The sequence below is a fragment of the Staurois parvus genome, unplaced genomic scaffold (assembly GCF_062004578.1).
Source record: "Staurois parvus isolate SC_StPar_1 unplaced genomic scaffold, SC_StPar_1.0 ptg000221l, whole genome shotgun sequence".
Lineage (NCBI taxonomy): Eukaryota > Metazoa > Chordata > Amphibia > Anura > Ranidae > Staurois > Staurois parvus.
In genome coordinates this window covers 3,855,701-3,883,160 of record NW_028318017.1, presented here as the reverse complement: position 1 = coordinate 3,883,160, position 27,460 = coordinate 3,855,701, and the positions used below count along the sequence as shown (strand labels likewise).

Genomic DNA, 27,460 nt, shown 5'->3' with positions numbered 1-27,460 from the left:
AGGAATGGCGAGTTTTTTGAAGTTGTATTTTTTTTGTCATAATTTTTTGGAAAATTAAAAAATTTTAAAAATTATTTTCACTATTTTTTTTTACATACTGTCACCAGTGCAGTACAGCGTCATCATATAACTGGCATGGTGGTGAACAGGGACACTGACTGGTGACAGTATGAAAAAAAAAAATATATATTTTTTTTAATTTTTTTTAATTTTTTTATTATTTTTAATTTTTAATTACATTTTTTTATTTTTTTTTTAAGATTTTTTTTCATATTTTACTATGACCAAAGTAGTACAATGTTACCATAGTAACATTGTACTACTTTGGGGAAGTGATCAGTATTTTTTTTTTTACTCAATTTGCTTATAGCAAAGAATTACTTTGCTATAAGCAAGCATTTGCCTGAATGACATCGATTCATTCAGGTTTTTTTTTTTTTTTTTTTTTTTTTTTTGTGCTTAGCTGTGATTTGGCCACAGATAATCACATGACATGTGCATGTGATTAGCTGTGACCATTCACAGCTAGGCACTAGTATACAATGGATGGCATGAATGAAGCCATCCATTGTATACAACTGTCATGTGACCTGCTGTGATTGGTCACAGCAGGTCACATGATACCAGCAACGGGGGCCGGTACTCAGATCTGTCACCGGCCGTGTCCGAGGTACACGGCCGGTGACAGTTCGCGCCGCTGCGCGGCTCTTCAGCCGCGCGAACTGCGCATGTGCGGGAGTACGCCAAATGGCGTGCACCCGGAATAGCGAAGCACTTTTGCCGCCGCCAAATGGCCATTGGCCGGGCGGCAAATGGTTAAGGATGGAATGGATGAGATAAGCCAGGTACAAATTCTCCTCCCTCTGGGTGGTATACGGCCCTTCGGATGTCTCCTGGGTGTGCAAGAATTGGATCCAGCCAGAGGACCCCTTAAGGGATGGATGGGTGTTTAACAGCCTGTAGTAGAAAACTCCCTCCCCTGGTTCTGTGGGATACTCAGTCTTTCTCCAGGCACTGCACACTTAGTTTAAAGAAGCTCCTGTGAATCGGGGGTATTACCCTCAGTCTGGGGTCTGTACAGGGTGACGGCAGATTCCTATGTGCACATACTGTAGTTCTCACATCGCATTTGGTGGGTAGATTTATTTCCATATTAGAGATTCTATATGGTTTTAGGCACTTTCAAGGGTGAAAGTTTTTTCTATTATGTGATAAGATATTTTAGGTAAGCGTAGCGTTAGGAGATACCGTATTTACAGTTACATTACAGTACATTGGTTTTGATACAACTGGTTGATTTATGTGATACACAAAATACAATGTCTGGTACATAATCAGTCCAAAAAAGTCTCACACATGGTAACGCCATACTCAGTAGGAGTAGCAGGGTGTGTTTTGGGGAGTAATTCCAAGTAGGGCCATGCTGCGTGTGAGAAATATCTTAATAAATTGACAACTTTGTGTAAAAACATTTTTCATTCTGCATTTTTCAAAAACTTTTGGCAAGAAAAATAGTCTTTTAAAGACTCATTATACCTCTTAGAAAATACCTTGAGTGTTTGCTTTCCAAATGTGGTCACTGTGTGGGTGTTTTCACTGTCCTGATGCTCCAGAGCCTCCAAACATATGATAAACATTCTGGAAATTAGATGTGTAATTTATGCCTAACATACTGTATGTTCCTTGAAAGCCCAAAGGTGCTCCTTGAATTTTGGGCCCCTCTATGTTGCTAGGTTGTTAAAAAGTATCACCCATATGGTATCCCCATACTCAGGAGGAGTAGCAGAATGTGTTTTGGGGTGCAACTGTAAGTATGCCCTTGCTGGCATAACTGGCTAAAATGACAACTATGATATAAAAACAAAACACTGAGCTGGCCAGAACCAACTCTTGAGGAAGTCTATTCCACATTTTTACAGCTCTCACTGTGAAGAAACCTTTAGATTCTCTGACTCTGGATGGGGGGACATCGGGAGGAGCTCAAAAACTGTAGCTGCTGACTTTTAAAATACAGCCACTTACTTGTCCCTCGGTCCAGTGGTGTCCTCACCACTGCTGGTTTTACTGGCCGTCTTCTCTCCCTGGCACCAGCATCTTCAGTGTGGGCCCCCAGCTGTGACAGCTTGCGTCTTCACAGCCGGGTGACCACTGCGCATGCGCAAAAAGCAATGAGCTTTGAGAAAGTCTTCTGGGACCTGTCATGTGTCCCAGAAGACTACAGGGAGGGAGGGGGGAGGACAGCTTCAGCTTCTGATCACCTTAGGTGATTGCAGCAGAAGTGGGAGCGGGTACCTGTCAAATTCAGGTAGACAAAGACTTAAAGCGGAACTTCCCCTTTTGAGTGGAGCTCGCTTTAAGCTACCACCACCACCTTTTGACTGAGAAGGCAAAAACTCACAATATCAGCAATGTGACGGAGGGTAAGGGGGACAGAACACACAAGGCAGATGGCAAACACATAAAGCTTTATTGAGACGAAAGACAGTCACTCAATAGGGAATTGCAGGGCGGGTGACCGCACCAACAAGGGAGTAGTAAGGAGAGGGCCCACAATACTTGTAGTCCAGCCCCAAGGGGCAAAGTTAAAGTCTCTACAGCAGTTTGTAATCCAACAGTGAGGTAGGGGGGCAGTTCAAGAACAGTTCAGGCAAAACAGAGGAAGCATACACTCACAGATCCGACAGGGTGCGGTCTCCCTCTTGGCTGGGGTCTCAGGCAGAGCTGGCATGTGGTCTCCCCTTGGCTGGGGTCTCAGGCAGAGCTGGCGTGCGGTCTCCCTCTTGGCTGGGGTCTCAAGCAGAGCTGGCGTGCGGTCTCCCCTTTGGCTGGGGTCTCAGGCAGAGCTGGCATGCGATCTCCCCCTAGGCTGGGTTCTCAGGCAGAGCTGGCGTGTGGTCTCCCCCTAGGCTGGGGTCTCAGGCAGAGCTGGCATGCGGTCTCCCCCTAGGCTGGGGTCTCAGGCAGAGCTGGCGTTCGGTCTCCCCTTTGGCTAGGGTCTCAGGCAGGGTTTGTGTGCGGTCTCTCCCTTGGCTGGGGTCTCAGGCAGAGCTGGCATGCGGTCTCCCCCTAGGCTGGGGTCTCAGGCAGAGCTGGCATGCGGTCTCCCCCTTGGCTGGGGTCTCAGGCGGGGCTTGTGTGTGGTCTCCCCCTTAGCTGGGGTCTCAGGCAAGGCTTGGCTTCTGGGGTCCCCGTATCCTTGGGGGTCTTGGCAGAGTCTAGCCATGAGGGTCCTGCCGCAGCTGGGATCCCTCGGTGCCTGCGCAGCAGAAGGATGCCCAGGAAGTGCCCAGCACCGGTCTCTTAAAACGGTGCAGGATGCTTCCCGGTCATCCTGCTAACTGGGGCGGGCCATTGCTCAGCAACGAGGCACACCCCCCTGGACACGGGTTGTGCTCTCATGAGCGCGGCCTTTGTCCGGGCGGCATTCGTAAGCGCGCAAACTTTCATGCGCATGATACGAATGTATCATTCATATCGCCGGAGGGGGAGAGATAGTGGCAGGGGCGACAATGGTGAAAGGCATTTAATTGAATTTGGGAACATAAAGCAGGATGACAGTGGAGGAAATACATTGATTGAATTTGGGGACATAAAGCAGGATGACAGTGGGGGAAATACATTTAATTGAATTTGGGAACATTTGGCAGGATGACAGTGGAGGAAATGCATTGATTGAAGTTGGGAACATTTGGCACAAGAAAGTAAGGAATTAATTAAGGATTTACTTCCTTTGGGCACAAGGAATTCAGTAGGGGATTAATGAAGGAATTAATAATTAGGGCTGGCAGAGCACCTATATTGTGACAAGCAATAACAAATTTGAAAAATGAACGTCTTTACACGCACTGTCACCGCAGACAGGTATATTCAGAGATTTATCATGTGCAGTAGCACTTTTCAAGAAACAGGGATTCTTTTAGTTTGCACTAAAAGCCTTAGAGAGAGTTTCAACACTTTTCAAAATAGGGTTCATCAACCACTTCCCGTCTGGCCCATGTAGATAAACGGCCAGACGGAAGCGCTGCCGATGAGGGTGGATGTTTCTAAACGTCCCCCAGCATCCATTGCCTGTGCTCCCTAAGAGCGCGTGGCACAGCGATCAGTGCAAAACACAGATCGCTGTACGGGACCTCTGTGTGAGGTCCTGATCATGTGATCACTGATTGGCCAATCAGTGATCACATGAATAGTAGTAAGCAAGATGTCACTTACTGACATCATTGCTTTATACTAGTGAAATCTGTGAATGATCATAGAGGTCACATGGTACAAGGCTATTCACAACAGCCTTGTACCATGTGACAAGCTGTGACCAATCACAGCTCTCACAGTATTTCTCAATGGCTGCAGGAATGCAGCCAGAGAGGAGAAATTATTGCTTTTACAGCCTTTATGGGTGTAAAAGCAATCAGTGTAAAAAAATAAAAAAAAATCTTCATCACCCCCCACAAGTAGTACAGTGTCACCATGGTGACAGTATGTTTTAAAAAAACATAAATAATAAAATAAAAATGTAAAAAAATGTTTTGAAAAATTATAATTTTTGGTTATAAACTAATTTGGGTTATTTTTTCTTACTAAAAAGATGAATACATTTTGGCCAAGATTTATGAAGAAAGATTATTTATTTGCTACATTTTACAAGAAAAACACTTTTTTCCCCCCAAATATTTGGACTTTTTCATTTATATAGCAAAAAAATAAAAACCCCAGTGGTGAATAAATACCACCAAAATAAAGTTTTATCTGTCTCAAAAAAATGCTAAAAACATTCATATGGGTACAGTGTTGCATGACCGCGCAATTGTCATTCAAAGTGTGATAGAGCGGAAAGCTGAAAATTGGCCTGGACTGGAAGGGGGTGAAAGTGTCCGAACATGAAGTGGTTAATGAAAAAGGTCTCCAAAAAAAGGTCAAAATGGTACTGTGATGGAGGGTAGGCAGGACAGAACACACAAGGCAGATGGCAAACACACAATGCTTTATTGAGACAAATGACAGTCACTCAATGGGGGAATTGCAGGGAGTGGGACAGGGCCCAGTATGGAAATAGCAAGGAGAGGGCCCAAATACTTGTAGTCCAGCCCCAGGGGCAAAGTTAAAGTCTCTACAGCAGTTTGTAATCCAAACAGAGAGGTGGAGGGGGAGTACAAGAACAGTTCAGGGAAAACAGGGGAGCATACACTCACGGATACGACAGGGGCGCCCGGGTCCACAGGGAAACAAGATAGTATGACACAAGTACCTGCCTGGAGTCTGGAGTATGCGTGGCGTAGTCTGTGGTAGTAGTCCTGGGTGCCTGCAAAGGGCAGCTGGTGTAGTTCTCCCCCTTAGCTTGGGGCTGTGCAGAGCGGCAGCGTGCAGAGGCTCCCCCCTATCTTTGGGGGTCTTGGGGCTTGTGTGGCAGCTTGTGGAGGCTCTCCTCCTATCCTTGGGGGTCTCAGGGCTTTTGGGCAGCTTGCGGAGGCTCTCCCCCTATCCTTGGGGATCTCAGGGCTTTGTCAGCTTGTGGAGGCTCTCCCCCTATCCTTGGGGGTCTCAGGGCTTTTGGGCAGCTTGCGGAGGCTCTCCCCCTATCCTTGGGGATCTCAGGGCTTTGTCAGCTTGTGGAGGCTCTCCCCCTATCCTTGGGGGTCTCAGGGCTTTGGCAGCTTGTGGAGGCTCTCCCCCTATCCTTGGGAGTCTCAGGGCTTTGGCAGCTTGCGGAGACTCTCCCCATATCCTTGGGGTCTTTGGACGAGTGGCTGCTTGTGGGGGGCTCCCCCGTATCCTTGAGGGGTCTTGCAGAGTTGGCCATGACGGTCCAGCCGCAGCTGGGATCCCTCAGTGGCTTGGCAGCGGAAGAGGATGACTGGGAAGAGCCCGGCATCAGTCTCTTAAACCAATGCAGGATGCTTCCCGGTCATCCTGGCAATGGGGGGTGGGCCGTGGGCAGCGGGCCTCGTTGCTCGGCAATGAGGCACGCCCCCCTGGACACGGGTTGCGCTCTTGTGAGCGCGGCCTTTGTCCGGGCGGCATCCGCAAGCACACAAACTTTTGTGCGCGCTGCAGATGCTGGGACCATGTGGCGTCAGCCTGACGCCATGGTCTGGAACACCTCTGCAGGAGGTTCGCACCTCTCAGCAGAGAAGTGTGAACCTTGCTATCTTGTCCCCTCCGGCCTCGCTGGTGAGGCGAGGTGAGAAGAGCCGCGCCTCTCACCCTGCGCGGCTCGGCTTCAAAGAGCCTTGGCAGGACAAGAGACAGCAGGGGGGGTGGTCATCCTGACAGGGGGGAAGCGCTGGCTATTTGGAACTACAATGCTAAATGAATGTGGGGGAAATTGTTTAACAAAGTTTGGGACTGAGATGTACTTTATTGGGCTGAAATGTATTATTGTAGAGAGGGTGGACACAGCTAATTTGGGGCACCCTGGCAGCACCTACTGTGACACTTGGGCACCCTGGCAGCCCCTATACTGTGCAAATAAAATATTTACAGAAAAAATGTGTTACAAAGAATTAAAGAGACAATAAAGCAATAAAGAATTAAAAAGGAGTTGAAAATGAAGAATATTTGCAAAGTCCTTGGATTTAGCAGAGTGCAATTGATCAAGCAAAAACGGTACAGAGGCTCTCTCAAGTCCGGTTAGGTGTTCTTTGGTTGATGTTAAAATGAGAGCTATCAAATCTGCTTGCAATTTTTTATCTGACAGCAAGGGGGGTGTTGACAGAGACTATCTGACCAATCATCAGGTTTAACGGGTGATGACTGGGAGGTCACCACCACGACTATATTGTAGCCCTCCCTTACACACAGTTTGATATTAATATCTTCCACTATGTACAGGTTGCATTCTGGAAACTGGTAGATTATTGTTCAGTTTTATATTTTTGTCCAGGGACACCAAAAACAGAGAATTTTGGATGGGCCTGTCAGAACAGGAGGTGGGAGACTGCTATCTAACCTTTTGTATTTGCTAGCTTAGGCATGTATGACCTTGATTTTTATACTATGATATTCCCCATTCAAATATATACAGTGAAGGAAATGCGTATTTGATCCCCTGCTGATGTTGAATGTTTGCCCCTCACAAAGAAATGATCAGTCTAAAAATCGAATGGTAGTTGTATTGTAACACTGAGAGACAGAATAGCAACAGAAAATAAAAAAAAAATGCATGTCTAACAAATGATGCACTGATTTGCATGTTCATGAGGGAAATACTGTATGTATTTGATCCCCTTCACAAAACATGACTCAGTACTTGGTGGCAAATCCCTTGTTGGCAATCACAGCGGTCAGACGTTTCCTGTAGTTGGCCCCCAGGTTTGCACACATCTCAGGAGGGATTTTGGCCCACTCCTCTTGGCAGATCCTCTCCGAGTCATTAAGGTTTGGTGGCTGACGTTTGGCAACTCGAACTTTCAGCTCCTCCACAGATTTTCAATTGGATTAAGGTCTGCAGACTGGCTAGGCCACTCTAGGACCTTAATGTGCTTCTTCTTGAGCCACTCCTTTGTTGCCTTGGCCGTGTGTTTTGGGTCATTGTCATGCTGGAACACCCATCCACGACCCATTTTCAATGCCCTGGGTGAGGGAAGAAGGTTCTCACCCAAGATTTGACGGTACATTGCCCCGTCCATCGTCCCTTTGATGCGGTGCAGTTGTCCTGTCCACTTAGCAGAAAAACACCCCCAAAGCAGAATGTTTCCACCACCATGTTTGACAGTTGGGATGGTGTTCTTGGGGTCATAGGCAGCCTTCCTCCTCCTCCAAACACGGCCAGTTGAGTTGATGCCAAAGAGCTGAATTTTGGTCTCATCTGACCACAACACTTTCAACCAGTCCTCATTCATATGTTCAGTGGCAAACTTCTGATAGTAGAAGTAATGATAATCAGAGCAAATACTGGACCAAAGTCCGAAAAGTCTAGTAGTGTTTAGAAATAGTCCATGTGGCTAGGATAAAGGGGTTCCGTGTGGCACTCAGGGCAAGCTCCATGCAGTACTGTAGCAGTCTCTGTGTATTAGGCGCACCCTGAAAACCCACCTCTTCAGGGAAGCCTACCCCACCCCCTGCTAACTTGCCGACCTCCTCCACTCTTCCTACCACTCCATCCCCCACAGCTATCTCCTCCTGTGCCACCATCCCCTCCCTCCTAGATTGTAAGCTCGAAAGAGCAGGGCCCTCGATCCCCTCATGTTTTGCATTGTATTGTTATTCTGTCACATGTTCTGTCCCCCTCTGTAATGTACAGCGCTGAGCGAACTGTCGGCGCTTTATAAATACTGTATAATAATAATAATAATATTAAGGAAAGAAGAAGAAGCGCCTCTAAGTGCAGCAGACCACTTTAATATATAGTAAGGCAGGCCATAGATGAGGCAAAAACCAGCTGTTTTTTTTTTTTTTTTTTTAAATGAAAAATCGGTCGTTCAATCGGCCGACGTTACCACCATTGGTAAAAAAAAATTGGATGATTTTTGTTCTGTCTACGGCCGGCAAATATTATAGCAGTGTCCCTGCAGAGAGCTCCTCTATTATATTTGACATTTAAAAGTATAGCAAAGTTGCAACATTGTATCTATTTGTATCCATTTTGGATACAGTTGTTTCTATTCAGATACAAATAGATACAATGTTGCAAAGGCAATACTTTTAAATGTCAAATATAATAGCGGAGCTCTCTGCAGGGACACCACTATTATTTTTGACATTTAAAATCCTTCCCTTTGTTACAGCAGCAGTCCGCTAGAAGGTTTTTGTAGGTTTGGAGTTGTTACACATAGCGCGGGTTTTATCCATTTATAGTGATGACATCATTGCCCAAATCTGGGGGTCACCAGCCATTTCCACCCTTTACTCCCAGCTGGGGGGCTTTGTATCCATATACCAGATGTTCTACAGGACTAAATCTGCCATCAATGTTACTGCAAAATCAAAGGGGCCAAAATCCCTCCCCCGAGCAGTCATATATTTCTGTCCCCCTTGGTGGGAGTGGAGGTGACCCCTCTATAAGGATCTACAGTCCATACACACCCAGCACAAGGCCGGGGTCACACTACCAGACGCTTCTCAGGGCTGCAGTTCCTCTGAGCTCCACAAGGTGGGGATCTCACTTCTACCCAGACAGGAAGTCTCTATGGAAGACAGACAGGAAGTGATGTCAGGTACAGACAGGAAGTTACATGTGGAAGGAAGCAGAGAAGAGACTTTGTTGGATCTGGCAGCAGAGGAGGTAATACGTAGATGAATCCCTTCAGGGGGAGGAGTTGATGATAATATATTTGCTCCCAAAGCTGGCCTACATGGTTCAGTTTTATCGTTCAGCCAGCGGGATGAGCATAAAAAACGGAAGTGATTCCCCCATCCACACATTGGAGGTGGATGGGGGAATCCCCCCCCCCCCCCGCTGCACTCTTGTATTCTAACAATGGGGGGACTCCTCCGCTCTCAGAATACACGTATCAGCACTGAAGCTATTGGCTGCAGCCGCTGGGGGAGTGGCTTTTATCCGGCAGTTACCACACATGGATGGAAATGTGAGCGATCCCTGCTGAACCAGCTGAATTTCCATGGATCTATGGTCACCTTCAGTGACTTCCTCCCCTCCCCCTCATCTCCTTCATGATGAGCTTTTACTGATTCTGGACAGATTTCTGGATGGTAAAGGTCAAAGTTCAATTTAGGAGAGGTAGGACGCACCCAGGTACAATGATTTGGTTTACATGGGAGCCTCATATAGAGGACCCCTCAAATATCCCCATCCAAATGTTCATCCAGAGTCTATATGTCCTATGACATCACACTGACCTCACAGGTCCTCCTCCCAATGTACCTCCATCCAGAGTCAGAGAATCCTATGACATCACACTGACCTCACAGCTCCTCCTCCCAATGTACCTCCATCCAGAGTCAGAGAATCCTATGACATCACACTGACCTCACAGCTCCTCCTCCCAATGTTCCTCCATCCAGAGTCAGAGGATCTGCTGACATCACACTGATCTCACAGCTCCTCCTCCTAATGTCCTCCAACCAGAGTCAGAGAATCCTATGACATCACACTGACCTCACAGCTCCTCCTCCCAATGTTCCCACATCAAGAGTTAGAGAATCCTATGACATCACACTGACCTCACAGCTCCTCCTCCCAATGTCCCTCCATCCAGAGTCAGAGAATCAGCTGACATCACACTGACCTCACAGGTCCTCCTCCCAACGTCCTCCAACCAGAGTCAGAGAATCCTATGACATCACACTGACCTCACAGCTCCTCCTCCCAATGTCCTCCAACCAGAGTCAGAGAATCCTGTGACTTCACACTGACCTCACAGCTCCTCCTCCCAATGTCCCTCCATGTGGCTTTTTTTTCTGATGCTCTTAGGGTGTGGGTGGACCCTTGACATCCTCACTTGTAAGGTGGGACTGTTGGTCCTGCGTTGTATGTAATGACATCAGAATGGCTGCAACAAGCTTTTAACCTTTGGATTGTGGGGGGTCCTTTTTGGGTAAAATATACCTTGGCCTGAAGTGGGGCTTTAATAAAATATTGAGGTGAGGAGGATTCTGGGAATATCATTTGATTTGACTATTTGTGTTCAGATGTAGCGTTTTCCTCCTGTGAAGTCTGGAGATCATATGACATCACATTGCCTCCACCTCCCTCCCTGATAGAAGAGAGAAAGAAGAAGAAGATTCTAGAAGTCACCAGAGAGATCACTGAGCTGCTGACAGGAGAGGTGAGCGGTGCCGGGAATTCTGGGACATTCTCCAGTAACAGACAAGGGATGTGTCTGGATGGTGACTGTATCATTGTGTGGTGTCAGGTTCCTATAAGGTGTCAGGGTGTCACTGTCTATTTCTCCATGGAGGAGTGGGAGTATTTAGAAGGACACAAGGATCTCTACAAGGACGTCATGATGGACAATCAGCCGCCCCTCACATCACCGGGTAAGAGGAGACTTTATTGTAAAGGAGAGAGCAGTACGGAGGATCCACCTAGATCCCCCATCATCTGATAAACACATAGAAACAATGGATTCAGTCAGTGTGTGTGTTTCCTACAGATGGATCCAGTCATGGGAACCCACCAGAGAGATGTCCCCGTCCTCTGGATTCCCGGGATTCCACACAGGAAGGTCACACCATCCCTCACCATCATCAGGTAGATGGATCCAGTCATGGGAACCCACCAGAGAGATGTCCCCGTCCTCTGTATTCCCGGGATTCCACACAGGAAGGTCACACCATCCCTCACCATCATCAGGTAGATGATGACAATTATTGGTAGTTGTGATTTATACACAGCATGTTTGTTACAATGAATGTTTTATTATATCTTTCAGAGTGGAATCCTCGGGGATGATAATATTGATGTTAAAGAAGAGTATAAAGAGGAGGATGAGGAGTATGGAGTGATGGAGGAGTTTTCAGAAGGACACAAGGATATGATGGAGCCACCTAATACCAGGAACCCCCCAGAGAGATGTCCCCGTCCTCTGTATTACCGGGATTCCACACAGGAAGGTCACACCATCCCTCACCATCATCAGGTAGATGAGGAACAATCACTGATAGTATCATTAGGATCTGTACATTATCTGCATTGTTACCATTGATGGCATTTTTATTATATATTCAGAGTGGAAACCTCATAAATGATAATATTGTAAAAGAAGAGTATAAAGAGGAGGATGAGGAGTATGGAGTGATGGAGGAGTTCTCAGAAGAACACAAGGATATGATGGAGCCACCTAATACCAGGAACCCACCAGAGAGATGTCCCCGTCCTCTGTATTCCCAGGATTCCAAACAGGAAGATCCCACCATCCCTCACCATTACAAGGTTGGTGGTATGGAGCATCTAGAATAGGGACTTGTGGAGACAATGTGTGGGGTTTTTATGTAATGTCACAATAATAATGTTTTATTTTACAGATGATATTCTCTCTCATTTCCTTGATTTAGAGTGGAGATCCAATCGATATAGAATTTGAGGTGAAAGCAGAAGAAGAAGAGGCGTATGTGAGGGATGATCAGCAGTCTATGGAGGAGGATGGAATAACGGGGACATTTATAGAGGAGGACACTCCTACAGAGATCAGCACAGGTGGGTCATGAACACTAAATCCATTCCTCCACCCATACTGCTCACTGATTGGTCCAGAGTAGGGCGGGGACTGGGTGATATCAGCCTGTAATCCCCTGGTCACTTTCCTGAGCTGTGTTCCCCGTCCTGTATTCCTGGATTTCTCTCGGATAATCTTTCTTCTCTGTGCTGCAGACACAATTTATGTATCTAGACTGGATTTATGGAGATTCTGGGGTTCAGCTGGCAGAAAAATGTGGATTTTCAGCATAGGCTTTGCTAAACCTATGTACCCGCAGCATGTGTTTTGGGTATTCTGCCCCATGTCTGGGTCTAGCAAGATCTCTGACAGAACAATTGTCCCAGGGTTACTTACTCTATTGTCTGCTGGCTGTGCCGGGTGGATTACTGAATACCAATATTATGAGTCCTGACCCCTTACACTGTATAAGTTCTATTGTACATTACATACTCCTGACCCCTGCATTATATACTCTATGTTGTACATTACATACTCCTGACCCCTGCACTATACACTCTATGTTGTACATTACATACTCCTGACCCCTGCACTATATACTCTATGTTGTACATTACATACTCCTGACCCCTGCACTATACACTCTATGTTGTACATTACATACTCCTGACCCCTGCACTATATACTCTATGTTGTACATTACATACTCCTGATCCCTGCACTATATATAGTGCATCCAGAAAGTATTCACAACACTTAACTTTGGCCACATTTTGTTATGTTACAGCCTTATTCCAAAATGGATTCAATTAATTTTTTCCCTCCACATTCTACAAACAATATCCCATAATGACAATGTGAAAGAAGTCTGCTTTGATGTCTTTGCAATTTATTAAAAATTAATAAAAAAAAAAAAAACCCCATGTACATAAGTATTCCCAGCCTTTGCCATGACACTCAGCATTCAGCTCTGGTGCATCCTGTTCCCACTGATCACCCTTGAGATGTTTCCACAACTTGATTGGAGTCCACCTGTGGGAACGTCAGTAGATTGGACATGATTAGGAAAGGCATAAACCTGTCTATAGAAGGTCCCACAGGTAACAGTGCATGTCAGACCACAAACCAAGCCATGAAGTCCAAGGAATTGTCCGTAGACCTCCGAGACAGGATTGTATCAAGGCACAGATCTGGGGAAGGGTACAGAAACATTTCTGCAGCATTGAAGGTCCCAATGAGCACAGTGACCTCCATTATCTGTAAATGGAAGAAGTTTGGAACCACCAGGAATCTTCCTAGAGCGGGCCGCCCGGCCAAAATGAGCGATCGAGGGAGAAGGGCCTTAGCCAGGTAGGTAACCAAGCACCCGATGGTCACTCTGAAAGAGCTCCAGCATTTCTCTGTGGAGAGAGAAGAACCTTCCAGAAGAACAACCATCTCTGCAGCACCAAAAAGGCCTGTATGGTAGAGTGGCCAGATGGAAGCCACTCCTCAGTAAAAGGCAAATGGCAGCCCGCCTGGAGTTTGCCAAAAGGCACCTGAGGGACTCTCAGACCATGAGAAACAAAACTCTCTGGTCTGATGAAACAAAGATCGAACTCTTTGACCTGAATGCCAAGCGTCATGTCTGGAGGAAAGCAGGCACCGCTCACCACCTGGCCAATACCATCCCTACAGTGAAGCATGGTGGTGGCAGCATCATGCTGTGGGGATGTTTTTCAGGGGCAGGAACTGGGAGACTAGTCAGGATCGAAGGAAAGATGAATGCAGCAATGTACAGAGACATCCATGATGAAAATCTGTTCCAGAGCGTTCTGGACCCTAGACTGGGGCGATGGTTCATCTTTAAGCACACAGCCCACATAACAAAGGAGTGGCTACAGGCCAACTCTGTGATCATCCTGGAGTGGCCCAGCCAGAGCCCAGACTTAAACCCGATTGAACATCTCTGGAGAGATCTGAAAATGGCTGTGCACCGATGCTCCCCATCCAACCTGATGGCGCTTGAGAGGTCCTGCAAAGAAAAATGGGAGAAATTGCCCAAAAATAGGTGTGCCAAGCTTGCAGCATCATACCCCAAACAACTTGAGGCTGGAATTGGTGCTAAAGGGGCTTCAACAAAGGATTGAGCAAAGGCTGAGAATACTTTTTTTTTTTCATTTTTTTTTTTTTTTCCTTGTCAAAGATTTTTATTTCAACATGAAACCCATAGAAATCAAACAGACAGGCAGGTGGTTGAAGGCCACGCATAAAGCAAATTACAGTCTAGAGTAGTGGTTCTCAACCGGTGGGTCGCGACCCCTTCGGGGGTCGAACGACCCTTTCACAGGGGTCGCCTAAGACCATCGGAAAACACATATTTCCGATGGGTAAAGAGCAGCTACTGTGTAGAAAGCAGCTACTGTGTTGAAAGCAGCTACTGTGAAGAAAGCAGCTACTGTGTTGGAAGCAGCTACTGTGTTGGAAGCAGCTACTGTGTTGGAAGCAGCTACTGTGTTGAAAGCAGCTACTGTGAAGAAAGCAGCTACTGTGTTAGAAGCAGCTACTGTGTTGGAAGCAGCTACTGTGTAGAAAGCAGCAGTATTGGAGGTAAAACGACACTTCATGAATTATAATTATTGGGTAAATAATTATAGGGTTGGGGGTCACCAAAACATGAGGAACTATATTAAAGGGTCACGGCATTAGGAAGGTTGAGAACCAATGGTCTAGAGCAGCAATGGGCAAACTACGGCCCGCGGGCCGTATACGGCCCGGCGGACCTTTTAATCCGGCCCGCGGAGCTAGGCTCCCGCAAGGCCAGTGGTCGGCAAGCCGCGGCTCTTTACAAATTTAGATGCGGCTCTCCTGTGTGCCGGGTGCCCGCTCCCCTCCCTCCTCTCCTCCTCTCCCCTCCCTCCTCTCCTCCTCTCCCCTCCCCTCCTCTCCTCTCGGATGGCCGCCCCCCCTCTCGGATGGCCGCCCCCCTCCCTCCTCTCGGACGTCAGGACTCTGCAGCTGTCAGGATGTAGGCGGGGCAGCGTGACGAACTCCTCTCACAGTCCTCCCTGAAGACCAGAACGGCGCGGGAATACGAGAGGAACGCGCGGACCAAAGGTAAGTGAATTGACACAGGGGGGGGACTTACTATATGGGGGATGAATTACTATATGGGGGACTTACTATATGGGGAATGAATTACTATATGGGGGACTTACTATATGGGGAATGAATTACTATATGGGGGACTTACTATATGGGGAATGAATTACTATATGGAGGACTTACTATATGGGGGATGAATTACTATATGGAGGACTTACTATATGGGGAATGAATTACTATATGGGGGACTTACTATATGGGGAATGAATTACTATATGGAGGACTTACTATATGGGGAATGAATTACTATATGGGGGACTTACTATATGGGGGATGAATTACTATATGGGGGATGAATTACTATGTGGGGGATGAATTACTATATGGGGGATGAATTACTATGGGGGATGAATTACTATATGGGGGATGAATTACTATGGGGGATGAATTACTATGGGGGACGAATTACTATATGGGGGACGAATTACTATATGGGGGATGAATTACTATGGGGGATGAATTACTATATGGGGGATTAATTACTATGGGGGATTAATTACTATGCTTACTATGGGGGAATATTACTATACTTACTATGGATGACACATACACATCATTCATCTACTCTTGGTCCGGCCCCCGGGTCCAATATATGAACCCATTGCGGCCCTCAAGTCAAAAAGTTTGCCCACCCCTGGTCTAGAGGGTAACACAAACCCAGGACACATAGTCATGGGAAAATGGTACAAATAAGCAGTGTAAGGTGAATATATTGGGTACAGAAAAATTGTAACCGAAGGAGAACCTGGTAACATCCAGCAGGTGTGCTATAACTATGGAAATGACCTTCTTGAAGGTATGCTAAGCCTCAGCAGTTTAATTGCTAGCGACAAGATGCGGTCTGAGGAGACAAACCATAGAAGAGAAACTACAGAGAGACGAAAAGATGTGAAAGATAAGAGCACAGCAGAGCCAGCCATGCAGTCACAGACTCGGCTGTAGCAGGTGGGTGGGAAACAAAAGACACCGTCACAGAGTAGAAGTGCAGAAAAGAGCCAGAGGGGGTAGGAAAGGAGAGTCCCTGAGGGTGGCGCGCCCAAATATAAATGTAGCTGAAACGTTAGTTTACCATGGTAAGAGTACCATCTCATCAAAGTCAGGGGGAGGTAGTGTTTGATCCATGGCTTCCAAGTTCTTTCGAATTTCTCGATCTGATCCTTTTCCAAAGCTTCCGTTTTGGCGTGTATGATGGCACGGTACATTCTATGCTTCGTCTCAGCCAAAGTTAGAGGGGGACCACCATGCCCCAGCTATAGTCTGTTTAGCGTCTGTCAGGAGTTAACAGTGCAGGTCTGAAATTAAGAAGAGCAGTGGTAGGGTCAGGTGGCAGGGTTGTCTCAAAGAGAATAGAGGAGAGTGCAAAGATTTTCCAAAATGAGTGAGCCATTGGACCTTCCCACTAAGGATGCACCGAAATTTCGGTGGCCGAAACGTTTCGGCCGAAAAAAAACTCTCCTTTTGGCCGTTGGCCGAAATGGAAAAAACCTTGCCACTGCCCGCCGCTACCGCCACCGCCACCGGCCGCTGCTTGTTAGTTCAGCCTTACCTGAGAAACCATTGATCGTGGTGCTGGGCATAGAGATGAGTGAAGGAAAGATGGCCGCCACACATCTCTATGCCCTTGGAGAACAGGAGCGATGTCACCTCCCGTTCCGGCCATTTTTTTTTTTTTTTCTATAGCACTAGATCAATGCTTTTTTTTATCCAATGCTTTACATTGCTGAGGAGAGATGTGGGGTCTTATTGAGCCCATATCTCTCCATAAAGAGGACCTGTCACTAATTATGTCTTATTGAGCCCATATCTCTCCATAAAGAGGACCTGTCACTAATTATGTCTTATTGACCCCATATCTCTCCATAAAGAGGACCTGTCACTAATTATGTCTTATTGACCCCATATCTCTCCATAAAGAGGACCTGTCACTAATTATGTCTTATTGACCCCATATCTCTCCATAAAGAGGACCTGTCACTAATTATTTCCTATTGACCCCATATCTCTCCATAAAGAGGACCTGTCACTAATTATGTCTTATTGACCCCATATCTCTCCATAAAGAGGACCTGTCACTAATTATGTCTTATTGACCCCATATCTCTCCATAAAGAGGACCTGTCACTAATTATGTCTTATTGACCCCATATCTCTCCATAAAGAGGACCTGTCACTAATTATGTCTTATTGACCCCATATCTCTCCATAAAGAGGACCTGTCACTAATTATTTCCTATTGACCCCATATCTCTCCATAAAGAGGACCTGTCACTAATTATTTCCTATTGACCCCATATCTCTCCATAAAGAGGACCTGTCACTAATTATTTCCTATTGACCCCATACCTCTCCATAAAGAGGACCTGTCACTAATTATGTCTTATTGACCCCGTATCTCTCCATAAAGAGGACCTGTCACTAATTATGTCTTATCGACCTCATATCTCTCCATAAAGAGGACCTGTCACTAATTATTTCCTATTGACCCCCATAAAGAGGACCTGTCACTAATTATGTCTTATTGACCCCATATCTCTCCATAAAGAGGACCTGTCACTAATTATTTCCTATTGACCCCATATCTCTCCATAAAGAGGACCTGTCACTAATTATTTCCTATTGACCCCATACCTCTCCATAAAGAGGACCTGTCACTAATTATGTCTTATCGACCTCATATCTCTCCATAAAGAGGACCTGTCACTAATTATTTCCTATTGACCCCCATAAAGAGGACCTGTCACTAATTATTTCCTATTGACCCCATATCTCTCCATAAAGAGGACCTGTCACTAATTATTTCCTATTGACCCCATATCTCTCCATAAAGAGGACCTGTCACTAATTATTTCCTATTGACCCCATACCTCTCCATAAAGAGGACCTGTCACTAATTATTTCCTATTGACTCCATACCTCTCCATAAAGAGGACCTGTCACTAATAATTTCCTATTGACCCCACATCTCTCCATAAAGAGGACCTGTCACTAATTATTTCTTATTGACCGCATATCTCTCCATAAAGAGGACCTGTCACTAATTATTTCCTATTGACCCCATACCTCTCCATAAAGAGGACCCGTCACTAATTATGTCGTATTGACCCCATATCTCTCCATAAAGAGGACCTGTCACTAATTATGTCGTATTGACCCCATATCTCTCCATAAAGAGGACCTGTCACTAATTATGTCTTATTGACTCCATATCTCTTCATAAAGAGGACCTGTCACTAATTATTTCTATCACAAGCGATGCATGCATTTCTTGTGATAAGAATAAAAGTGATTACAATTTTTTTTAAAGGAACAGTGCAAAAAAAAAAAAACATACATTTTTTAACAATTTTTAAGTGCCCCGTTCCCCCGTGCTCGCACGTAGTGGTGGACGCATACGTATTCCACGCCCACATATGTAAATGGTGTTCAAACCACACATGTGAGGTATCGCCACGAATGTCGAAGAGCGAGCAATAATTCTGGCACTAGACCTCCTCTGTAACTTTACACTGCTAACCTGTAGAAATTTTTAAAGCATCACCCATGGAGATTTTTAAGTACCGCAGCTTCACGCCATTTCACGAGCGTGCGCAATTTTAAAGCATGACATGTTGGGTATCTATTTACTTGCTGTAACATTCTTTCATATTTTACAAAATAATTGGGGTATATATTGTGTTTTTTTAATCAAAGTGTATTTTTTTCCCCAAAAAATATTCATTTTTTAAAACTGCGCATTTCGGTTTCGGTTTTTCGGCCAAGTGCATTTTGAATTTTCGCTTTTGGCACCAGAATTTTCATTTCGGTGCAGCACTATTTCCCACCAAATGTACCAGAATGTGCACAAATGCAGACACCCATGGAAACAGAGTGCCGAGCTATCCAGAGCAAATTGAGCAATCCTATTAGGTACGAGATACCATCTAGTCAAAACTTTATAGTTCACTTCCAACGCAACGATGTTGGGTGAGGAAGCCTTGGTAGTTTGCCAAATCTCCTTCCAATCAGCTGAGTCCAACGGGCGGCCCACATCTTTTTCCCTTTTCTCAACATAAGATGGAGTGTCATGGTTAGGCTTAAAAATGATCTGTTTATAGAGGGACGAGACTAGGCCTCTGGTGTGTGGGCTCAAACTAGGAGAGATCCGTCAGTACTCCGTGGTCATTGATGTAGGGGGAATAATAGTGCTTTATCTGTAAATAGCAAAATACCTCTGAGCACGGGAGACCGAAGGATTTGCAAAGGGTGGGGAGAGGTAAAAAAGAGGATGCGTTGATCAATGTGCAGAAGCGTAAAAGGCCTGTAGCATTCCATGCGTGAAATGAGGCAGAACTTTCCCAGACCGGATAAAAGGCAGGGTTTTTGAAAAAGGAAAGCAATGGGTTATGAGCGGATTGTAATCCGTACGCGGTCTTGAATTTATCCCAAATGGACAGAAAATGTTTAGTGATAGGCTCGCTCCGCCGGTCGAAGCCACAGCAGGTTAGCCACTGTCAAAGGGTGGCAATCAACTGACTCTATAGACACCCATATGGGAGTTTCGACTACAGAGTGGTACGTGAGCCACAGAGTAGTAGGAGAAACAGGCTAGACCCAGTCCACCGCAAGGCTTAGGAAGATATAATGTGGAGCTGGGTATTCTCGTTTTTTTCACGCCCCAGAGTCAAGTCAAAGTCCTTTGTAGAATTCGACAGAAATAGGCCGGGACAGGGATGGGCAAAATTCTAGAGATAAATAAAATAATTTGGGCAGTATAACCATCTTGAGGACATTAATTCTACCTATCCAAGAGAGTGGAAGAGAGGACCATCGGGTCATTACCGTAGACACGCATGTGAGCACTGAGGGGTAGTTAGCGGCAAAGAGGTCCTTGTGAGCAGCGGTTAACTTTATACCCAGATAGAGAAGGTGGTGAGGGGCCCATGAAAAGGGCAAAGCTGCTTGAGATTGCCGCAACTCCTCCGATAATGATTTGTTAAGGGCAGTTGATTTCTGAGCATTTACAGAGAGGCAAAATGAGTGAGTTTGGCGAGCAAGTTTGGTGCTGAAATGTGTGGAGTGGATGAGAACAGCAAAATGTCATCTGCCGATAGACACAATTTATGGTAGTGGCCGCCAAGTTCGATTCCTTTTGATTTTGGAATCCAACCGGATGTGTTGAGCTAAAAGTTCGATGAGGAGAGTGTAACGGAACCGGAACCCAGAACGCACTGAGTTTTTCCGTTATACCGCAGCTTCCCCTGTCCGAACACCATCCACGGACCACACCCTCGAAATCCCTCAGGAAACAGACAGCACCCAGCTCTTCTTAATACACGAAGCCAACTCCTTTTATTTTAACACAAAACACAGGATATATACAGAGGGCGGGGAAACACAACCAAGAACAGGAAATACATCATCAGCCCTCCCCACCCCACCGACACAGAACAATGGGACGAATCACATGGCAAAGGACATTGACCAACCCCCACACCAATACACAAACAGTACATCCCATAATAGTTGGCTGGACAGGAAGACACAGCACAATGGGGGGTAGCACATGGCAAACAAACAATGGACAGCCATGTGGCCTAGACAAAGGAACACACACTATACACAAGACTTAGACATTCACATACACACCCTGTACCCCTTAACAGGCACAGGGTGCCTTAAACATAATGGGAATTTGGGAAGATGATACAGAGGTTCCCCCACCCCCAAAAGTTACTCCTGTCACAGAGAGCGAATAGCAAAGGAGATAAAGGACAACCTTGATGTCTACCTCTTCCAACGTGAAGAGGGTCAGATTTGTAGCCAACATATTTGACGTACGCTCTTGGAGAATCGTATAAAGCCGTAACAATCAGTGATACTTAACTGTGGGCCATTCTCATAAAGGTTAGGGGCTAACCGTGTAGATTTTGAGAAAGGGAACAGGGGTTATACTTGCATAGTTTACAAACAGGTGAGGATTGTGAGAGTCCTCGATGGTTGTGGGTAGCACCTCGCTGGAAGGAAAAGTGGGAGAGCAGAAGATCCACTGGCTCATAAGAATGGCCATCAATCCATCGAATCTTCCACACCCGGGGCGGGTGAAGCAAAATGGCCACGCTTGTAAGAATTTTGATGATTCCTTCCGACAAGCTGGATTAGATTTGCGTGGAGAGGGAGGCCGAGCGAAGGTGCACACCGTCTGAGTTGTGAGGGTGCTCTGTGAGCTGGAAGTCCTGTAGGATGATTTGCAAATTCCTCTGAAGAGCGGCGTACATGTTTGGAACCCTGGTAGGTAAAACGGATAGAAAATGGAAACTCCTATTGATAGGAAATATGGTATTGCTGAAGGATTTGGAGCTGAGACTTCATGGCTCGCCTCTTAGAGATGGTAAGTGGTGACAGGTCCATAAAAAGTTGGTATTGGTGGCCCTGGAAACAAAGGTTTTCTTCATCAGACGTTGTTCCTTGGTACGGTAGTAATGGAATTTAGCTATGATGTCTCTGGGTGGGCCTTCCGACTTTTGAGGTGTTAATGCTCTGTGGACTCTCAACAGGTATAGCGGGTAGTAATTCCTGAAAGAGGGCCAACATAGTTGCTTGAAGGTCTAAGATTGACTCCGGGAGACCTCGGATGCGCGAGTTAGAACATCTGGCTCTATTTTCATAATCTTCCAGTCTAGTTTGCATCGTGAGGTTTTCCTCCCTGAGATTTTCAAATTCCACCAAGTGGTCTTGTGTTTGGGTTTCAAGCTCATCCACCCTGGTTTCAAGCTCAGCCGTGCGGTGGTCTAGTTCCCTGATTTCCCGGTTGAGGCTGACTGTGATGTGGTCTGAGGTTTGCTTCAAGGCCTGGTGAAGTATGTGCTCAATATGCTTAAGGAGAACTGGGGATACAGTGTCCCCTAACACCTGTTCCCCTTCAGATTCACCCTGGGAGTCCGGTGGGGACGAAGTGTGTTTACCTGGGCGGGCACTCTGCAGAAGTTGCTGAGGGGGTGGGCGCCGGCTCCATCTTAGCTGGGGCTCGAGCCAGAGCATCCTTGATGGACTTTGTCTTAAGCTTCTGTTTTGGGCCTCCCAAAACCATCCTGCTGTTGTCTAGGGTGAATCTGGGGTGCAGCGGTGAGCAGCATTGTGCTCAGATGGGCTCAGGATCCAGGCAGTAGTGTCCTCCGGGAGTGGAGCTCTAAGCAGCCATGTCTGCTTGGCAAGACCCCGCATGTGCCCCCTCATGTTTTATTTTAATTGCAAAGATTTCAAAACTGCTTCTTTCATGTTGTCATTATGGGGTATTTGTAGAATGTTTGAAGAAAAAAATTAATTTCAATCCATTTTGGAATAAGGCTGTAACATAACAAAATGTGGCAAAAGTTAAGGGCTGGGAATACTTTCTGGATGCACTGTACTCTGTTGTACATTACATACTCCTGACCCAAGTCACTGAGTGCAGTCTCAGGAGATGGGAGGCAGCGATGTGGGATCTCTACAACTTGTCTACAGTTAACATTTAAGCTTCCCCTGATTACTGAATACCAATATTATGAGTACTGACCCTTACACTGCATACTCTAAGTTGTACATTACATACTCCTGACCCCTGCACTATATACTCTATGTTGTACATTACATACTCCTGACCCCTGCACTATATACTCTGTTGTACATTACATACTCCTGACCCCTGCACTATATACTCTATGTTGTACATTACATACTCCTGACCCCTGCACTATATACTCTGTTGTACATTACATACTCCTGACCCCTGCACTATATACTCTGTTGTACATTACATACTCCTGAACCCTGCACTATATACTCTATGTTGTACATTACATACTCCTGACCCCTGCACTATATACTCTATGTTGTACATTACATACTCCTGAACCCTGCACTATATACTCTCTGTTGTACATTATATACTCCTGACCCTTGCACTGTATTTTCTATATTGTACATTACATACTCCTGACCCCTGCACTCTATACTCTGTTGTACATTATATACTCCTGACCCTTGCACTGTATTTTCTATATTGTACATTACATACTCCTGACCCTTGCACTGTATACTCTATGTTGTACATTACATCCTCCTGACCCCTGCACTATATACTCTATGTTGTACATTACATCCTCCTGACCCCTGCACTGTATACTCTGTTGTACATTACATACTCCTGACCCCTGCACTCTATACTCTGTTGTACATTATATACTCCTGACCCCTGCACTATATACTCTATGTTGTACATTACATACTCCTGACCCCTGCACTATATACTCTATGTTGTACATTACATACTCCTGACCCCTGCACTATATACTCTATGTTGTACATTACATACTCCTGACCCCTGCACTATATACTCTATGTTGTACATTACATACTCCTGACCCCGGCACTATATACTCTATGTTGTACATTACATACTCCGGAACCCTGCACTATATACTCTATGTTGTACATTACATACTCCTGACCCCTGCAGTATATACTCTATGTTGTACATTACATACTCCTGAACCCTGCACTATATACTCTCTGTTGTACATTATATACTCCTGACCCTTGCACTGTATTTTCTATATTGTACATTACATACTCCTGACCCTTGCACTGTATACTCTATGTTGTACATTACATCCTCCTGACCCCTGCACTATATACTCTATGTTGTACATTACATCCTCCTGACCCCTGCACTGTATACTCTGTTGTACATTACATACTCCTGACCCCTGCACTCTATACTCTATGTTGTACATTACATACTCCTGACCCCTGCACTATATACTCTATGTTGTACATTACATACTCCTGACCCCTGCACTATATACTCTATGTTGTACATTACATACTCCTGACCCCGGCACTATATACTCTATGTTGTACATTACATACTCCTGACCCCTGCACTATATTCTCTGTGTTGTACATTCCATACTCCTGACTTCTGCTCTCCCCCCTCCCCCCACTGCTATATATACACATAATATGGATTCTCTTTTGTTCCCCCCATTTCCTACCAGCTGGACATTTTATATCAGATGATGTGATTGGAGCACAGACTTTTACATGGTGATAATAATGTGATAACATCCTCCAACTTTGGACCCTTAAACAGAAAGTGATAATGAGGGAGGAGTCAATACCCCAATGATGGTGGTCTTCAGGATCAGTCCAGTCTTCATCTTGGTTGTTCTCCCCCATCCTCACTCTCTGACCTCTGGTGGGGCTCAGCCCCGCTGTTCTTCATGACTAAATCATGGACTAAATAAGGAAGTGCAGTACTTCTTGTGTTGGGAAGATGGCGATGAGTGATAGAGGGGGTGGGGACCCTCGTCCTATAATCCCCTCATCACTGTCCCTCCTATAAAAGACAGTTCTGGTTGTTTCCTCACTCTCTGACTAAGGTCCATGAATAAAGAAATGACCTGGTAGGAGATCAGAGGAGCCATTTCTTAGTTCCCTTGAGGGTGGAATTGTAAGCTCCTCAGAGACCAAGCTGCCTGATGTGGGCGGAGTCCTGGTTTGGGGGAACCAATCAGCTCCTGTCTAGTAATCCTCTTTGTCTTTGTATTTTAGTCCATGGCCGGGAGATGAGGAAAACCTCAGAGGATTGTCTCACTTTGTCTCCAGACTGGAAAGTAGAAGATGAGGACATCACACAGTATAGTCCAGGAGAAAACCCGGCTCCCTCCAATGTCCATCCGGCACCACCCAGTGTAGAGGGACCATCAGATTCCTCGTATCTTGAGGAACCTCAGACTGTGGAGGACCGGGCCGGCCTTCCAACAGAGAAGAGGCTCTCCTGTACTGAGTGCGGGAAGAGTTTCCATTTTAAATCTCATCTTAAGGTGCATAAAAGATTTCACACAGGAGAAAAGCCATTTTCCTGTGCTGAGTGCGGGAAATGTTTTTCAGTGAGATCCAGCCTTAACAGACATCAGAGGTCTCACACGGGGGAGAAGCGATATTCTTGTCCTGAGTGCGGGAAATGTTTTGCACAGAAGTCCAGTATTTACACACATCAGAGGCTGCACACGGGGGAAAAGCCATATTCATGTCCTGAGTGCGGGAAATGTTTTTCACTGAAGTCCAATCTTTACACACATCAGAGATTGCACACAGGGGAAAAGCCTTTTTCCTGTCCTGAGTGTGACAGATGTTTTTCAGAGAAGTCTGATTATTACAGACATCAGCGATCTCATACTGGGGAGAAACCGTATTCCTGTCCTGGGTGTGGGAAATGTTTCTCACGAAAGTTTCATCTTTACAGACATCAGCAATCTCACACAGGGGAAAAGCCATATTCCTGTTCTGAGTGTGGAAAACTTTTTTCAGAGAAGTCTGGTCTTTATACACATCAGCAATCTCATACAGGAGAGAAGCTACATTCATGTTCTGAGTGTGGGAAATGTTTTGTACAAAAATCAAACCTTGTTACACATCAGAGATCTCACACAGGAGAGAAGCCGTATGCCTGTCCTGAGTGCGGGAAATGTTTTTCACTGAAGTCCAATCTTTACAAACATCAGAGATCTCACACAGGGGAGAAGCCGCATTCCTGTCCTGAGTGCGGGAAATGTTTCCAAGATAAATCATATTTACACAGACATCAGAGATTGCACATGGGTGAAAATCTGCATTCCTGTTCTGAGTGTGGGAAATGTTTTGTACAAAAATCAGAGCTTGTCACACATCAGAGATCTCATACAGGGGAAAAGCCATATTCCTGTTCTGAGTGTGGGAAATGTTTTTCACAGAAGTCCAATCTGTACAGCCATCAGAGATCTCACACGGGGGAGAAGCCGTATTCCTGTCCTGAGTGTGGGAAATGTTTTTCAGAAAAGTCCACTCTTTCCAGACATCAGAGATCTCACACAGGGGAGAAACCACTTTCCTGTCCTGAGTGAGGGAATTGTTCCTCACTGAAGTCCTGTCTTCCTGTACATCAGGGATCCCACACAACCCTGGAGGTGTATTAGTGCCTTGAGTGCGGGAAATGTCTTCTAGATGAATGTTGCTGGACATCCCAGCTCTCATGTGGGGAAGAAGCACACCCTGATATACACCTCAGATATACTCCATGGCTGATCTTCATCATGGAAGAAACAGTTCATAAGGAGATCAGAGGTCCCCAAAGACATGGATGAAGTGTGGGACATTGATAGCAGAAGAATATAAAGTCCTGACCTTTTTTTTTTTTTTTTTTTAAATTAAACAAATTTTGCTTGCTTTCTACCTCGTGTAACAAATATTGGTCATATTTTATTTCATACAATGATTTCCTATCACCATTGGCTCCATCTGTGGCCATAATGAGGTATTACTCTTTTTTCCTGATTGAAAGTGAAAGGAATTTGTGCTTCTAATCAATCACTGGTAGGTTTCGGTCTCCCCATTAGGCCTAAGAGACCGTGTTCTGGAATGAGAGAACTCAGCATGCACACACACATTTCCAGAAGACGATCTGATCTTTATTCGTAGATTCTTCTTATATTGTAACAAAGAAAATCATACAATAGAATTTGTCAAGGCTGTGAACGTGAGACTTCTCAGACCTTGAAATCAGTTACAAGTAACCAACAGTTACAGTTGCAAGAAAAAGTATGTGAACCCCTTGGGATTACGTGGAGTTTTGCATGAATTGGGCATAAAATGTGCTCTGAACGTCATCTAAGTCACAACAATAGAAGAACACAGTCTGCTGAACATAATACTACACAAACATTAGATGTTGCCATGGTTTAATTGCACATAACATGTAAACATTCACAGTGCAGGGAGGAAAAAGTATGTGAACCTTTGGACTTAATAACTGGTTGACCCTCCTTTGGCAGCAATAACCTCAACCAAACGTTTCCTGTAGTTGCAGATCAGACCTGCACAACGATCTGGAGTCATTTTGGACCACTCCTCTTCACAAAACTGTTTCAGTGTAGCAATATTCTTGGGATGTCTGGTGTGAATCGCTCTCTTAAGGTCATGCCACAGCATTTCAATGGGGTTGAGGTCAGGACTCTGACTGGGCCACTCCAGGAGGCGTATTCTGTGCTGTTGCAGCCATTGTTTTGTTGAATTACTTGTATGCTTTGGGTCATTGTCCTGTTGCATCACCCATCCTCTGCGGAGCTTCAGTTGGTGGACAGATGGTCGTACGTTTTCCTGCAAAATGTCTTGATAAACTCTGGAATTCATTTTCCCATCAATGACAACAATCCGTCCAGGCCCTGAGGCAGCAAAGCAGCCCCAAACCATGATGCTCCCTCCGCCAT

General features: G+C 45.5%; 2 protein-coding genes across 2 annotated transcripts in view; both read left to right on the top strand.

Moving 5' to 3' along the window:
• Window positions 1–26,426, top strand: part of LOC149460819 (uncharacterized) — a 107,219-nt gene extending 80,793 nt beyond the window's left edge. Inside the window, exon 11 of the mRNA XM_089679255.1 lies at window positions 25,219–26,426. Within this exon, the coding sequence (XP_089535381.1) occupies window positions 25,219–26,098 (880 nt within the window). The 3' untranslated portion in view covers window positions 26,099–26,426. The remainder of the gene's footprint in view (window positions 1–25,218) is intronic.
• On the top strand, window positions 5,796–12,640 carry LOC149460820 (uncharacterized). Its single transcript, XM_089679213.1, has 5 exons — window positions 5,796–6,178; window positions 6,881–6,926; window positions 11,331–11,537; window positions 11,627–11,830; window positions 11,953–12,640. The coding sequence occupies exons 1-5, from the start codon at window positions 5,796–5,798 to the stop codon at window positions 12,103–12,105; spliced, it is 993 nt and encodes a 330-aa protein (XP_089535339.1). The 3' UTR covers window positions 12,106–12,640.
• Window positions 26,427–27,460: the final 1,034 nt, after the last annotated feature.